The following is a 15,759-nucleotide window of genomic DNA, read 5'->3' on the forward strand; positions in this document are numbered from 1 at the left end:
ATTTCAGAATCAATGTTTTCTGTGCTATGAATGTTTTGAAGAAAGAATTATGTGCATAGTGATTTCTTCATGTATTCCATTTTTCATCCAAAGCCCTGAGATAATCATTTTATTTTAAACTATATATATGAGGTTTATTCTTTGGAAGGAGCTGGCCAAACAGGGATTTGAAGATATATCTTCATATCAAGCTAGATGACATAATAAGGGCTTATATAGTGTTTGATTCACTCAGTCTTGTTTTGTCAATGGAAACACTTCACCATTTATATTTATATTATATTGTTGGTTGAGATCCTTAGCTGCAGAGCATTTTCCTGCAACTTAATGCTTTCTATACGTATTAATATACAACTTTTAATGCTTTCCAACCATGATGGGAATTGCTATTCCGCACACCTGGATGATGCCAAGTTTAGGAAGATTGTTTTTGAAATAAAGCCTTGGAAACACCCTTATATCTCCTATTCTAAAAGAAAGTCCTGTATTTTATATTTTTGCTGACACAAAATTTCATGGCAAAAATGCAGCACTCTTTGTGATTAAGTGCCTCTCTGCACACTTGGATATTTTATTTTATTAAGCATGAAAAGCAGAACATCAGAGAAATGGCAACTTGATGTCTACAAACATTGGGATTACTTAGAAGTAATGAAACCTTGTATGAAGGTTTATGTGTAACTTACATTTCGGGGACGGATTGGCACCCTTTCATTATCAGAATCCATTCCAGGAATGACCACTGTCATTTTTCGAGGTCCTTTGAAACCTAATACATTTGTCTCCTGAAATAGAAATACCACAACATTCATAACTGAGTTGCCATCATGTATCTCCACAACATGATCAACTTCAGCTGATCCTTAACAGTTTAAACTCATTTTTCTGCTAGCCTGAAGCCTTACATTGCACATGTCTCAGTAGTTCTAAAACCCAAAATTGAGTATCCCAGCACATATATGGAAGCAAAGAGAAAAAGAAGGAATTTAATAAGGAAGGGAACGTGTCACACCTGCCCCTGCCAATCTGCTTCCTTATCTCATCTCCTTCTCCTCCTCAACCTTTGATGCTGCTTTCCCCAACTCTCTACCACTGGGAGGTAGCTGCTTTCACCACTAGGGAATGCTTTGAAAATCCTGCCCTGTTGGTGCCCCAGAAAAGATGCTTGTGGAATGGTGTGAAACGCAGTCTCTACTTTTCAGAGACACAGGCGGTGTTATAAGGCGGATGTCTTTCTCCCCTGACCAGAGGACTTAAAATTCTCCATTCATTTCTTCCTGCCTCAAATCCCTGAAGAATCATTGATGAAAACTCTCAACCAACAGGTATGTCTTGAACTGTTAGTTTGATAGAATCTACTACATTGTAATAAAGTGGCAATATGGCCTACTTAAGTGGAACAGAGTGGTTCAAGAAATATGCAGATATAAAATTTAACTAACATAATAGAATTTAGAATTTAGAATTTATTTGTTATTTATAGGCCGCCCTTTTCCCTGAGGGGACTCAGGGCGGCTTACAGTTCATGGGAAGGGGGGTGCAAGATAAAACATAAGACAGTGCGTAAATAAAAATAAAACAATAAAACACAACTTTCATTCAGCATTCGGGTGGGGCGGATTAGAATCTTATCCCCAGGCCTGACGGGATAGCTAGTTCTTAAGGGCTGTGCGGAAGGTCTGGACGGTGGTGAGGGTGCGAATCTCCACGGGGAGATCGTTCCAAAGGGTCGGAGCTGCTACTGAGAAGGCTCTCCTCCGCGTAGTCGCCAGTCGGCACTGACTGGCGGATGGAACTCGGAGGAGGCCTAATCTGTGCGATCTAATCGGTCGAAGGGAGGTAATCGGCAGGAGGCGGTCTCTCAAGTACTCAGATCCACTACCATGGAGAGATTTATGGATGGTAAGTAGCACCTTGAAGCGCACCCGGAGATCAACAGGTAGCCAGCGCAGCTCGCGGAGGATAGGTGTTACGTGGGCGAACCGCGGTGCGCCCACAATCACTCGCGCGGCCGCATTCTGGACTAGCTGAAGTCGCCGGATGCTCTTCAAGGGCAGCCCCATGTAGAGCACATTGCAGTATTCCAGCCTAGAGATCACAAGGGCTCGAGTGACTGTTGTGAGGGCCTCCCGGTTCAGGTAGGGTCGCAACTGGCACTAATACATTCCCTGACCACCTAAATTTAATTGTTTCTTTGCAGATGACAATTCCCTTAGTGAAAAAAATTAAATTATTCCTAACCACAACATATAGAACAGACATTCCTTCTTTTCTTCATATCGTAGTATACTTTTACTGGCATTTGGATCAAGCTATAGAGCTGTCAGGGATGATTTTTGCAGTGAATGGAAAATTCTTAAAATTCCTTGGTACTGATAAGCAACCTGCCATCTTGGTATGGATTAGTCTAGTGGCTGCCTATTAAATAGAAGTTTAATGGGGAAATAGTTCACAGAATGGTTCCTTACATAAATAACAGCTGCAAGCTCCTGGCGTACATTGGACCAGTCAGCATTTGCTCTGTCTGGATTTACACCGTTGTCAAACACCGAGAATCGAGTACCCATTAAATTGGATCTAAAAGAAAAGATGGAAATCAGGTCAGTAGGACAAAAAAAGGGGCAAAAATTGCACAACACCACACTTCAGTCTGAACAAGTATCGTTTCTTTGGAATGTCATTTTACATTATATGCTGAAGTAGCTCCAACAAATCTATTAAGTTTTCAGGATGAGATAGAAGAAGGGAATGGAAAGGTCACTCAATCAGGGCCTCTGCTACATTTCTCAACCCTGGGCCTATGAAATGGTGACATGCATGCCTCTCCCTTTTCCTTGGCTAAAACCTGCCTGACCACTGTTTCCTCTCTGGCCCCAGAGATGATCTCTGTTACAATCTGATAGCGAGATCTGTCTGGTTTGTTAGTTTATGCACTAGCTTGATTATCATTTTGGATCTAAGAAATCCTGAGTTATGACCTGAGACAATACAGTACAATAGCAGAGTTGGAAGGGACCTTGGAGGTCTTCTAGTCCAACCCCCTGCCTAGGCAGGAAACCCTATACCGTTTCAGACAAATGGCTATCCAACATCTTCTTAAAGACTTCCAGTGTTGGGGCATTCACAACTTCTGGAGGCAAGTTGTTCCACTGATTGATTGTTCTAACTGTCAGGAAATTTCTCCTCAGTTCTAAGTTGCTTCTCTCCTTGATTAGTTTCCACCCATTGCTTCTTGTTCTGCCCTCAGGTGCCTTGGAGAATAGTTTGACTCCTTCTTCTTTGTGGCAACCCCTGAGATATTGGAACACTGCTATCATGTCTCCTCTAGTCCTTCTTTTCATTAAACTAGACATACCCAGTTCCTGCAACCGTTCTTTGTATGTTTTAGCCTCCAGTCCCCTAATCATCTTTGTTGCTCTTCTCTGCACTCTTTCTAGAGTCTCCACATCTTTTCTACATTGTGGCGACCAAAACTGAATGCAGTATTCCAAGTGTGGCCTTACCAAGGCATTATAAAGTGGTATTTTTTATTTTTTTATTTTATCAATTTCATATATACATTCACAATTATATGATCTCATAACTGTTATTAATAATATGTATTTATAACAATTTTTCCCTACAGTTGACAATATAATTGAAGATTGCTTTCTTAACATCCCATAGATCCATCTTATCTTACAACGGTCCTACTTCTTCTTCCCTCCCTCCCTCTTTCCTTCCCTCGTTTCTTCTCTCCTACTCCCCTTCCTTCCCTCCCTCCTTCCCCTTCCCTCCTTCTCTCCTTCCCTCCTTCCTTCCCTCCTTCCTTCCTTCCCTCCTTTCTTTTCTCCTTCTCTCCTTCCTTTCCCCCTTCCTTTCCTCCTTCCTTCCCCTCTTCCTTCTCTCCTAAATTCCCTCCTTCCTTCCCTCCTTTCTTCTCTCCTTCTCTCCTTCCTTCCCTCCTTCCTTCCCTCCTTTCTTCTCTCCTTCCTTCCTTCCTTCCTTGCTTCCCTCCCTCCTTCCTACCCCCCTTTCTTCTCTTTCTTCTCTCCTTCCTTCCTTCCTCCTCTCCTTTCCCTTCTCTCCTTCCCCTTCCTCCCCTTTACCCTTCCCCTCTTCTTCCCATTCCTCCCCTCTTTCCTACTTTTACATTCCCTCCCATTCTTCCTCTGCCTTTCCCTTTCTCCTATTCCTCTCCTTATAAAGTGGTATTAACACATCACGCGATCCTGATTCTATCCCTCTGTTTATGTAGCCTAGAACTGTGTTGGCTGTTTTGGCAGCTGCTGCACACTGCTGGCTCATATTTAAATGGTTGTCCACTAGGACTCCAAGATCCCTCTCACAGTTACTACTATTGAGCAAGGTACCACCTATACTGTACCTGTGCATTTTGTTTTTCTTGCCTGAATGTAGAACCTTACTTTTTTCACCATTGAATTTCATTTTATTAGATAGTGCCCAATGTTCAAGTTTGTCAAGATCCTTCTGTATCTTAACCCTGTCTTCTGGACTGTTGGCTATTCCTGCCATCTTGGTGTTATCTGCAAATTTGATGCATTCCCCATTTATCCCTTCATCCAAATCATTGATGAAGATGTTCTGAAAACTCTCTAAGTGCCTAAGAAGAAGAGGAGCCTTCCTTCCTTCTTTCCTTCCTACCTTCTTCCTTCCTTCCTTTCTGCCTTCCTTTTTTCCTTCCTTCCGTTCTTCCTTCCTTCCTTCCTTCCTTCTTCCTTCCTTCCTTTCTGCCTTCTTTCCTTCCTTCCTTCCTTCCTTCCTTCCTTCCTTCCCTTTTTCCTCCCTCCCTCCCTCCTTTCCTTTCTTTCTTCCTTCCTTCCTTCCTTCCTTCCTTCCTTCCTCCATTCCTTCCTTCCTTCCTTCCTTCCTTTTTCATAAATGCAGCTATAACGAAAGTCTGAGCTTTACCCTTTGGTAAGATAGGCAATGGCCACAGCCAAACAACCAAGGTACGTTGCCTCCATGGCCAAGCCCTATTCTTCTTCTATAGCAAGACTAGTGAGTAATGTCTGTCAATATAAATTTCTAGTGGGATAAGTGAAAGAAAATAATGGGTGAGTTTCTTGGCTCTCTTCCTCCTCCCACTAAATGTCACCTGCTAGTGGAAAAACAGCCGCTAATTCTGCCCTTAATGTGAGGTGGGGTGGGGCAAGTATATAAGTACTTTGAACAACAGGCTTAGCCACCTGTCAGCTTGTCTGACTAACTATATTGTGCAATCAGATCACTCTCCAGAAGCCTTGTGTTTTGTCACTCCTGCAGCCCCAAGCCATGACGGCCATAGAGAGCAGCGCCCAGCAACCAGAGGAGGGGTGTGTGTGAGCCAATAGCTAAATGTGACTTTAAGCGGTCTCAGCTGTGGGGCAATGAAAGAGCAACGAAACTGAAGAAGTAGGAAGGCAGATTGTTTGATCTGAGTTAGAACTTCACGGAAACTGAATTTAATTCACACACAGCATTATTAATGAAATACAATGAGACATATTTCGGTGCTAAAAATTAAATGGACCTCTAAGGAAGCATTTACCAAATCAGATTTTCAGTTCTGCTCAGAATAAATTATGTTAAACATAGAATATCACAAAGTACAGATTAAAAATATTATTTATATATTGAGCCTGCACTATTTATTGTGAAGTAACATCACTTTTATAACATTTGACAACTTCCACAGCCTGAGGCTACGCACGAGAATACTCAACATTGGAATCCAAACACAACTGAAGGCACTAGGCCAAAGGTTGCTGGACTACCGCTTCCCAAATACAGTTCCCAGTGGAGACTATAGGTATTTTTTCTTCTATTCCCCCCCCCACCCATCCCAGAAGCTATGAAAAACTGTTAGAAATCTACAACATTCTTCTTCCAAATGACAGTTCTGTAAAGATAGGCTTTATTAAACTACTTAGATTGCCTATCAAATCTGTAATGGGTTGAGTAGAATATTTGGTAAAGTTTGAGATCAAGCAATTAACTTGGGGTGGCGGGAAAGGGCAATACAATTACTATGATTGCAACTCTAAATATCCATGATGAAGAAGAGATGCTGCTTGCAAGCTTTTCTGCCCTAAACAAGTGATTCACTGGGTGGCATTTGTTCCTTTGCTCTAACAAAAAACTGTGATCTGATCTGCTTTGTAGTAGAGGTTGGTTTTTCCTTGTCTCAAGACACTTTAATTTACATTCCTATAACTTGCAGGATTATCTGTACCAAGAACTATTGAAATGGTAAATAAAAACTTTAATTACTACATCCCACCACTGTGCTGCACGGAAGGGCTTTTAATGGCAGAGGCAGCATATATGCTATCTGTCCATTGAAACTCTCAGAGCCATGGTGGGAAGACAGTTGGTATTCTAAAATGTCCCCAAATTCAGGGGTGGATTGCTGGGGGTCTGCAGGGGTTTGGGAGAACCTCTAGCTAAGGTTCTGTGCAGTTCAGTTAACCCCCAAATTCCACTCCTGGCTGGCCACGGCCACCTCTACCTGCCCCTCTCAAGAGTCCCCAAGTGGCCTGTTTTGGATGCAGGTAAGTGCAGGGTGTGCATGGAAGCCCAGGGAGGATGAAAAATGAGCCTACCAGACGTTCGGGAAGGCTGGAAACAGGCCCGTTTCTGTCCTCCAGAGGAGCCTGGGGAGGCCACTTTCGCCCTCTCAAAGGTGCAAGGAAAGCCTCCGGAGCCCGGGAAGGGCAAAAATGCCCCCCGTAGTGCAGGAGGCAACTAGGCCACGCCCACCATGGCTATGCCCACCCAGCAACCAGGCAGAGAGCCCCTTGCTAAAATTTTTGAAGCCCACCCTTGCCTGAATTGACTTTTCAATGTTGTGAATGTTCCTTCTCTTGCAGATAGTAAGAAAGATGGGTGTGATGTTTTGCTCTCACAACAATAGCTTAGGAATACATGCATTATATGGTTCATACGTTTCCAAAACACTAAGGAAAGTGGGGGGGGGGGGAATACATAGAACAGTGTATGACAAATTGTACACATTTTTAATAATTTTACATTCTTCCCAGGTGTTCTCAAATATCCAGGGTTTTTATCTGTGTGGCAAAAGTCACAGTGACCAGGTGGTGAAGTCACCACCTGGTGTTAACAAGCATTTCTTCTAAGTTTTGGTGCAACCTGCAAAGGGGTGTGTGTGTAAAACAGCCCCATCTCCCCATCTCCCCCATCCCCATAAAAGAGAAAATCAAAAACAAGCATGTGTGTGGTGAAGTAATGGTTTCCTCTTATCTTCACTACTGGTTCAGAACCGGAAGCATTCACGTGCGACACTTCTGTGCATGCACAGAACCTTTTGCGTATGTGCAGAACCATCTATGCATGCACAGAGTATCTGTGATGACATCTGGGTGGATGGGCAGAGCCTCCCACCACCGCTGCTACCCAGTTTGCCCGAACTGGGGCCAATCAGACGAATACCACCTCACCATCTCTGATGTGGTACCTGGGTGTGTTGAGAAAAGAGTCAAGAGGACAGTACTGTGTTTCCCCGAAAATAAGACAGGGTCTTATTTTCTTTTTACCCACAAAATATGGCTTAGGCCTTGTTATGAGGGGAGGGTTTATTGTTTTGGGGTTGCCAGGCAGCTATTCTCTTCCGAGCGGGCTCCCAAAGAGCCAGGCACAGCCCCATGGGCGAATCGCAGCAGCGCAACATAGCAGACATGAAGTGACCACGCTCACGAGCAGCCACCCAGCAAACCCCCTTTCCAGCCGTGCAGAGCGCCATTCACTGGCATTTTGAAGGCGTCAAGCCATGGGAGCCAGGCTGTGGTGAACAGGCACTCATGCGGCTTGGTGATATCCCTAGGTCAGTGAATGACGCTGTGCCCATCTGGAAAGGGGGTTTGCCGGGTGGCTGCTCGTGAGCATGGTCGTTTCATGGCTGCTGTGTTGCACTGTTGACACAGCGCAACACAGCCATTTGCCCATGAGGCTGTGCCTGGCTCTTTGGGAGTCCACTTGCAAGAGACCAGCTACCCGGCAACCCCCCTCTTCAGCTGGGCACAGAGCCACTCACCAACCTAGCGCTATCCGGAAGGTGCCAAGCAACGCAATCACCTTTGCCACCCCCGGGTTCCCGCAGCTTGGCACCTTCGGGATACCGCTAAGTCGGTGAACGGTGCTCTGCCTGGCCCGAGGTAGGGGGTTGTTCAGGGGGCTTATTTTCAGGGGGGGCTTATATTTTTGCCCACCCAAAAAATGTGGCAAGGCTTTAGTTTCAGGACATGTTGTATTTTCGGGGAAACACGGTAGAAACATGGGAAATTCTGAGGAAAGAGAAACTCCAGCCAAAAGGCAAACACCTCAGCAGGAGTCTAAGAGACAAGAAAAAAATTCAATTTTGGAGCTGCAAAGCCAATAAAAAGCAGAACTGAGAAAAAGGGAAAGAAAAGAGCCTGCCTAGAGTCTGCAAATCTGTGAGCCTGGCAACCAAACCAAGCCCACTTGTTGCAGCAACCCAGATGCAGGACAAGAGGACATGGATGGAAACTACCATATTTTTTGGACCATAAGATGCACCGGTGTATAAGTTGCACCAAGATTTTGAAGAGGTAAGTAAGAAAAAACAGTTTCTATCCTCCCACTCTGCAGGCTTCAGCAGGGGGAAAGCAAAAATGCCACCGTTTTTGTGAAAAATGGCCTGTTTTTCACCCATTTTTTGCAAAAAATGGGGTGCGGGGGTGGGACTCCAGGAGGCCAAAAATGGCTGTATTTGGTGTATAAGATGCACCAATATTTCCACGCTCTTTTTCCACGTGAGCCGAGGTGGCGCAGTGGTTAAATGCAGCACTGCAGGCTACTTCAGCTGACTGCTAGATCAGCAGCTCAGCGGTTCAAATCTCACCGGCTCAGGGTTGACTCAGCCTTCCATCCTTCCGAGGTGGGTAAAATGAGGACCCAGATTGTTGTTGGGGGCAATATGCTGACTCTGTAAACCGCTTAGAGAGGGCTGAAAGCCCTATGAAGCGGTATATAAGCCTAACTGCTATTGCTATTTTAGGGGGGGTGCATCTTATACTCTGAAAAATATGGTAATCAAGGAAAGACACAACCTAAAACTAAGGAAAATTTCCTGATAGAACAATTAAATCAATGGAACAATTTGCCTCCAGAAGTTGTGGGTGCTCCAACACTGGAGGTTTTAAAGAAAAGACTGGACAGCCACTTGTCTGAAATGGTGTAGGGTTTCCTGCCTGAGCAGGAGGTTGGACTAGTAGAAGACCTCCAAATTCTATTCTGATTGATTCAGTGAAGAAACAGTGGACTGTGAGTACTGGTGGGGCTGGGGTGGGGCTGGTGGGTCGAGGAGAGGAAAGTCTATTCCCAAGTCTATAAAAGTGTGAAAAGAGGTCTCACATGCAAATAGACTGAGACTGGGCTGAATAAAGATAAGGAAACATAGTGCAAAAGTAATAACAGGAACATAGAAACTTAAAGATGAAATAAGAATAGAAATAGAATCGTTGTAAATTTATGGCACTAGGAAGATTAATAGAATAAGAAAGTTCAGGACAATAGAATAAAGATAGTAGAAGAAGATAGTTTACTTTTGTACACTTAAAGAGTTTTGTGTGGGGAAAACAAACATGGTATACAGTTTTTGTATCTGTTCTGTATTATATTTTTAAAAAATCCTCACCTGCCAAGTTGTGCAGTATTTAGAAGGAAACTTGTTGGAATTGTCCCTGGCACAATAGCTTAGATTTTTCAAAATAACTTGGATGAAACAACCCTAACCTTAGCTTTCCAATGAAGTTCTCCCCATCTCGACTCAAGTCAGTAGGATCAGTGGAAATCAGATAATTCGACGTCTTGCTCTTTTTCCGTTTTCGACCAGCCAACAAGAAGATCTAAGTGGAAAAGGGAGAACCGGAAAGCACAGCATTGATATGTGAAATTGACACATCTTAATTTACTAACCACAGTCTCCAACCATAGCATCTACAGTGTCCTTTCCATTCTTCAGCCTATTTATTACACTCCATATACCACCTACTTGTTCAATTATAGATATCATATAGAATATATGCATTAAAAATCAATGTAGAATAATGAGTATTTGATGACTTCAATTAAAATTTTCCCCACCTAATGTCTTATTGAGGAGGACTGTCTTTGCCAAATTCCTAAAAAATGAAAGCATGTGTGTGTGTGTGTGGGGGGGGGTGTCTCCTGATCTCCAGGGGAGAACTGACCCCACCCCCTCAAAATTGCCACCAGAGCATCTCTGAGAATTGCATTCGTCTCCCACTGTGCCCTTATCTCTCTAGGCCTGGGGACTCCAGCACTCTCTTTTTTTAAACAATGAGGTATGAAACCTTGAAAAACATTAGCTACAGTGTGTATGCATGTGGCTATGTGTGCATGTGTATTTGTATACAAACATATGCATATAACAGTTTCTTCCTTAAAGTATATAATAAAGTATTATACACTTAAATATGATCTACAGAAACGAGAGAAATTGCTATACTAAACTGTGCAGGGGCAGAAAGGGGGAACAAAGGGGAAAAAGAGACATCCAAAGTATATCTAATTGTAAATATAAAACATAAGGGTTTTAAAGAAATCAGGCCATTGTTTTTCTTAAAATACATAATGACAACAAATCCAGCAATCACCTCTGGTTAAAGCTGGATTGCAGGGGACGGCTGACTTGGTTGCTGTTCTCCCATCCCCTCTGATGTTCAGCTTCATCTTTGCCTGATCTGCAGGGATTCTATGGCTAAGCATGGAAACTTGGGGATGTCTTTTCTACATTTTTTTTCAAAATAAGGGTGCCCACAAATGGGGGATCAAATTGGTGGGCAAATCCATCTGGTAAACTTGCAAGGTTCGTTTTTCTTGCCACGTAAATGTATACATCCGAGCTAAACGGTGTTGTTTTCCTATGTCAAACAATATATGTGGGTATATGAATAATTCTTTTTTAATTTATTTTGTCATGTTTATGTAGTGTATATTGGAGGTGGTGACCCTTTGAAAGCTGTATGCAACGAAATTTTGTTTTAATGGATGCCGATTGATGTACATTTAAAATGACAATAAAGGTATTCTAAGTCTAAAACATTGATGAAAGCTTTACCCATCCTATCCACCTATGAGGTTCACACATATAGAAAGGATGATGCATCAATGCATGGGGCAGTTCAGCATTTATCTCTCCTGCCTTTGTTGCTTTACAGACATCCTTTAAAATCACAACCTTCAGAACTGTACTGATTTACATTTATACAATGACTCCTTGGGAGTGACTGCTGCCACAACCAATTATGGATAATCTCAGCCAGTTTTAGGGATCACCGTACTTACCACACTGCAATCCCCTGGCATGATAAATTAATTTGTGTAATGCACACAGAAATAAAACAAATTTATTTATTTGGAGTTTTTATATGCCGCCCAATCCCAAAGGACTCTGGCTTACAAGAAATATAAAAAACAAATAACGACAAAACAATTTAAAAACAACAGACACCCCTCATACATTCATTCTAGTTGGGGCCGGACCTCAGCAGTGAGGTCAACAGCCCCAGGCCTGCCGGAACAGCCAAGGTTTTACGGCTTTCCTGAAGGCCATCAGAGTGGGTATGGTCCGGATTTCTGGGGGGAGCTGGTTCCAGAGAGTCGGAGCAGCCACAGAGAAGGCTCTCCTCCGAGGGCCCGCCAGCCGACATTGTTTGGCCGATGGCATCTGAAGGAGGCCCAATCTGTGGGATTTTACTGGCCGCTGGGAGGTATGTGTCAGCAGGCGGTCTCGAAGGTATCCTGGCCCTAAGCCATGTAGGGCTTTAAAGGTAAGAACCAACACCTTGAATTGAGTCTGGAGACCAATTGGTAGCCAGTGCAGCTCACGGAGGATAGGTGTAACGTGGGTGTACCTCGGCACACCCAATATCACCCGCGCAGCTGCATTCTGGACTAACTGCAGTCTCCGAACGCTTTTCAAGGGTAGCCCCATGTAGAGCGTGTTACAATAATCCAGCCTCAAGGTGACAAGGGCATGAGTGACCATTAGAAGCGCATCCCGGTCCAAATAGGGCCGCAATTGGTGCACCAGATGAACTTGGGCAAAGGCCCCCCTGGTCATAGCCAACAGATGATGTTCCAATTTCAGCTGCGAATCCAGGAGGACTCCCAAATTGCGAGCCCTCTCTGAGGGGTGTAAATTTTCTCCCCCCAGGGTTAAGGATGGACTGTCCAAGCAGTCCTTCGGGGGCAATATCCAAAGCCACTCAGTCTTATCGGGATTGAGCACAAGTTTGTTCGCCCCCATCCAGATCCTAACAGCCTCCAGGCATCGGCACATCACGTCCACCGCTTCACTGAGCTGGCAAGGGGCAGAAAGATATAATTGAATATCATCAGCATATTGATGATACTTTACCCCATGCTGTCGCATGATCTCACCCAGCAACTTCATGTAAATGTTAAATAGGAGGGGGGACAAGACCAAACCCTGCGGCACACCACATTCGAGGGGCCTAGGGGTCAACCTTTGCCCCCTGACCAACCCCGACTGTGACCTGTCAGAGAGGTAAGAGGAGAACCACCGTAAAACGGTGCCTCTCACTCCCACCTCCCCTAGGCATTGCCGAAGGATACCATGGTCGATGGTATCGAAAGCCGCTGAGAGGTCAAGAAGCATGAGGATAGAGGAATATCCTCTATCCCTGGCCCACCAGAGATCATCGGTCAGGGCGACCAAAGCTGTTTCTGTGCTGTAGCCAGGCCTGAAACCAGACTGAAAGTAGTCTACATAATCCATTTCATTCAAGGTCCGTCGGAGTTGAAGCGCCATCACCTTCTCAACAACCTTCCCTAAAAAAAGGAAGGTTGGAGACGGGACAATAGTTTTTCAAAATAGCTGGGTCCAGGGAAGGCTTCTTGAGGAGGGGTCTTACCACTGCTTCCTTTAATGGTTGTGGGAAAAAACCCTCCTGCAAAGATGCGTTGATAATTGTCTGGAGCCAGCCTCGTGTCACCTCTCTGCTGGTCGAAACCAGCCAGGAGGGGCACGGGTCCAGTAAACAGGTGGAGACACTCATCACTCCCATGGCCTTGTCCACTTCCTCAGGGGTGACAAATTCGAACTCATCCCAAAAAATCTGATTAAGACTAGCCCTCGGCATCTCGGCTGGTACTGCTCAAGCGGAGTCCAGGTCTGTCCGAATCTGAGTGATTTTATCCAACAGAAACTGAACAAACTCCTCAGCTCTTCCCTGCAAGGGTTCCCCCGCCTCCACACCTTTCATGAGGGAGAGGGTTACCCTAAAAAGGGCGGCTGGGCGAGATTCCGCAGATGCAATAAGAGCGGAAAAATGTGTACATTTTGCCGCCCGTATCACCACTAGATAAGTCCTAATAAAGGCTCTTAATAGTGATCGATCAGACTCAGAGTTACTAGCCCTCCAACGTCGCTCTAGGCATCTCTTTTGGCACTTCAGCTCCCGGAGTTCCTTGGTAAACCAAGGTGCCCTCCTGGCACCACTGCCGCGGAGAGGCCTCAAAGGCGCAATCCGATCCAATGCTCCAGCCACCGCAATATTCCAGGGAGCAACCAAAGATTCGGCCGGATTGCAGACAAGGGAGTCAGGTATCTCTCCAAGCTCCCTCTGAAATCCCTCCGGGTCCATCAGGCGCCTGGGGCAGAACCACTTAATCAGCTCCACCTCCCTGCAATGGGAGAGTAGTGTCATGAAGTGAAGCCTCAGCAAGGAGTGATCTGACCATGACAAGGGCAAGATCTCTATTCCCCTTAAATCAATATCATGTCTCCACTGCCCCGAGAGAAATACAAGGTCAAGCGTGTGTCCCGCCCTATGAGTCAGACCTTGAACTACCTGGGTCAAGTCCATGGTTGTCATGGAAGCCATGAACTCCTGTTCCTCATCTGAGTGTTCACCGAGGGACGGCAGATTAAAGTCTCCCAATACTATAGGTCTGGGGAACTCCACCGCCAACCCGGCTACTGCCTCTAGCAGCACAGGCAGGGCTGTCGTGACGCAGCTGGGAGGCAGGTACGTCAACAGCAAGTCCAATTGAACCCTTAGGTCCAACTTCAAGAGGAGAGACTCACACCCCACAATCTCTGGGGCAGGGATCCTGTGAGGAACTAACGACTTTCGGACGATAACTACTACTCCCCCACCCCTTCCTTAGTGTCGTGGTTGGTGGAGCACCTGAAACCCATCTGGGCACATTTCTGAGAGGGGGACACCCCCCTCTAGGCCCAGCCAGGTTTTGGTTATACATGCCAGGTCTGCCTCCTCGTCCAATATTAGATCCCGGACGAGGGGGGCTTTGTTCACAACCGACCTGGCATTTAGCAACAACAACCTGAGACCAGGACCCTGTACTCCTCTGACACCAGATCCTTGAGTTGAGCCTGAGGGGCCGGAACAAGCAATCGCTGTAATGTAGCGAGTCCTTCTTCCCCGGTAATGGCTAGCCCTACAGCTCCTGCCATATCTGCCCCTCCCAGTCGTGACCGAGATGCTCCGTTGTCCCCCTATCCCCATAGATCCCTCCCACTCTCCTATGGCCCCCATTCTTCCTAGCAGGTCATGTATTCCATTCACATCAGGACGGGAGGGTCAATTTCTAGTTGATTTCATAGGGGTTAGGATAGGGCAAGACCCAAATAGCCATTGTATTTTAATGATCCCATTCATATTTTAGTTGCATAAGGTAATTGATGCAACATTTTCCAGTTGTGCAGTGCCAACTGCTTCCTGTGGGCTTGCCTAGGCAAAATGGGAGCAAGTTTTGACAATGGTCCAGTTTGACTGTACAAATCAGGTTTGCCCAGGCAAAGCTGGAGCCCCTGGCCAAACTTGCTCAGGGCTTTACCTTCATAAACCAGCTTGCTCGGTGCTGCCAAAAGTCACTCCTTCCTTTGATTTTTGCCCCTGAGAGTTGCTCAACTCAATCTCCCATTAGAGAAACCTGCATTGGTATATTCATTATTATAACATTCCTAGAACTCTATTTTTAGAGTTCTAGATATCTAGATATCTCTTACAGCAGGGGTGGGTTCCAGCTGCTGCTACTGCTGACTTGCTCAGGGATGCGCGTGTGTGCATTTGATGCACATTACCCGCGCATGCACAGTACTAAAAAAATTGCTTCTGTGCATGTGCAGAAGCAAAAAACAAGATGGTGTCACCTATGGTGCCGCTGATAGAACTGGTTCGGGGGCATGGCAGGCCAAGTTACTACCTACTCGGACGAACTGGTCTGAACTGCTAGGAACCCACCTCTGTCTTACAGGGATGTGAAGATTAAAACTCTCTTTGAATCTCCTATCTGCATTTCAGCAGGAGCTATCAATTTTCTCTTCCAAAAAGGCTTCAGTTGACATGCAAAACAGCTGGGTTTTTCTTTTTCTTTTTGCTAAGACTGTAGCAGGAAAAAGAATTAATCTTCATGTCCCATTTCTTATGATTTACATACACTGGTTACATTTTCATAAACACCGTCTCTTGTTTAGCCCACTGAAACATTAGATCTCTCTCAGAGGAGATATATTTAGCATCCCATATATCCATTCCTATATGCCTAAAGGACAGCCTCCTTTCTTATGAGCCTTGCTGTAATGTCTGAACAGCATCAAAAGCTTCCCTAACCCATCTCGCTGCCTAAGACCCAGAGAGGGAAGATTGGCATTTTGCTGTCTTTTTCACAACAGTTACCCTGACTGAGGTTCTTTTCTTCCAAAGACAGAGAACAGAATTTGACACC

The 15,759-nt window shown here is 45.1% G+C and overlaps 1 protein-coding gene across 1 annotated transcript in view; it reads right to left on the bottom strand.

Moving 5' to 3' along the window:
* The window catches only part of TULP1 (TUB like protein 1), a 41,086-nt gene that overhangs the window by 17,414 nt on the left and 7,913 nt on the right, over positions 1 to 15,759 (bottom strand). Inside the window, exons 6-8 of the mRNA XM_032218705.1 lie at positions 9,754 to 9,866; positions 2,469 to 2,577; positions 687 to 785 (exon numbers count right to left, since the gene is read on the bottom strand). Of these exons, the coding sequence (XP_032074596.1) occupies positions 687 to 785; positions 2,469 to 2,577; positions 9,754 to 9,866 (321 nt within the window). The remainder of the gene's footprint in view (positions 1 to 686; positions 786 to 2,468; positions 2,578 to 9,753; positions 9,867 to 15,759) is intronic.

Source organism: Thamnophis elegans, chromosome 5 (assembly GCF_009769535.1).
Source record: "Thamnophis elegans isolate rThaEle1 chromosome 5, rThaEle1.pri, whole genome shotgun sequence".
In the NCBI taxonomy this organism is placed as follows: domain Eukaryota; kingdom Metazoa; phylum Chordata; class Lepidosauria; order Squamata; family Colubridae; genus Thamnophis; species Thamnophis elegans.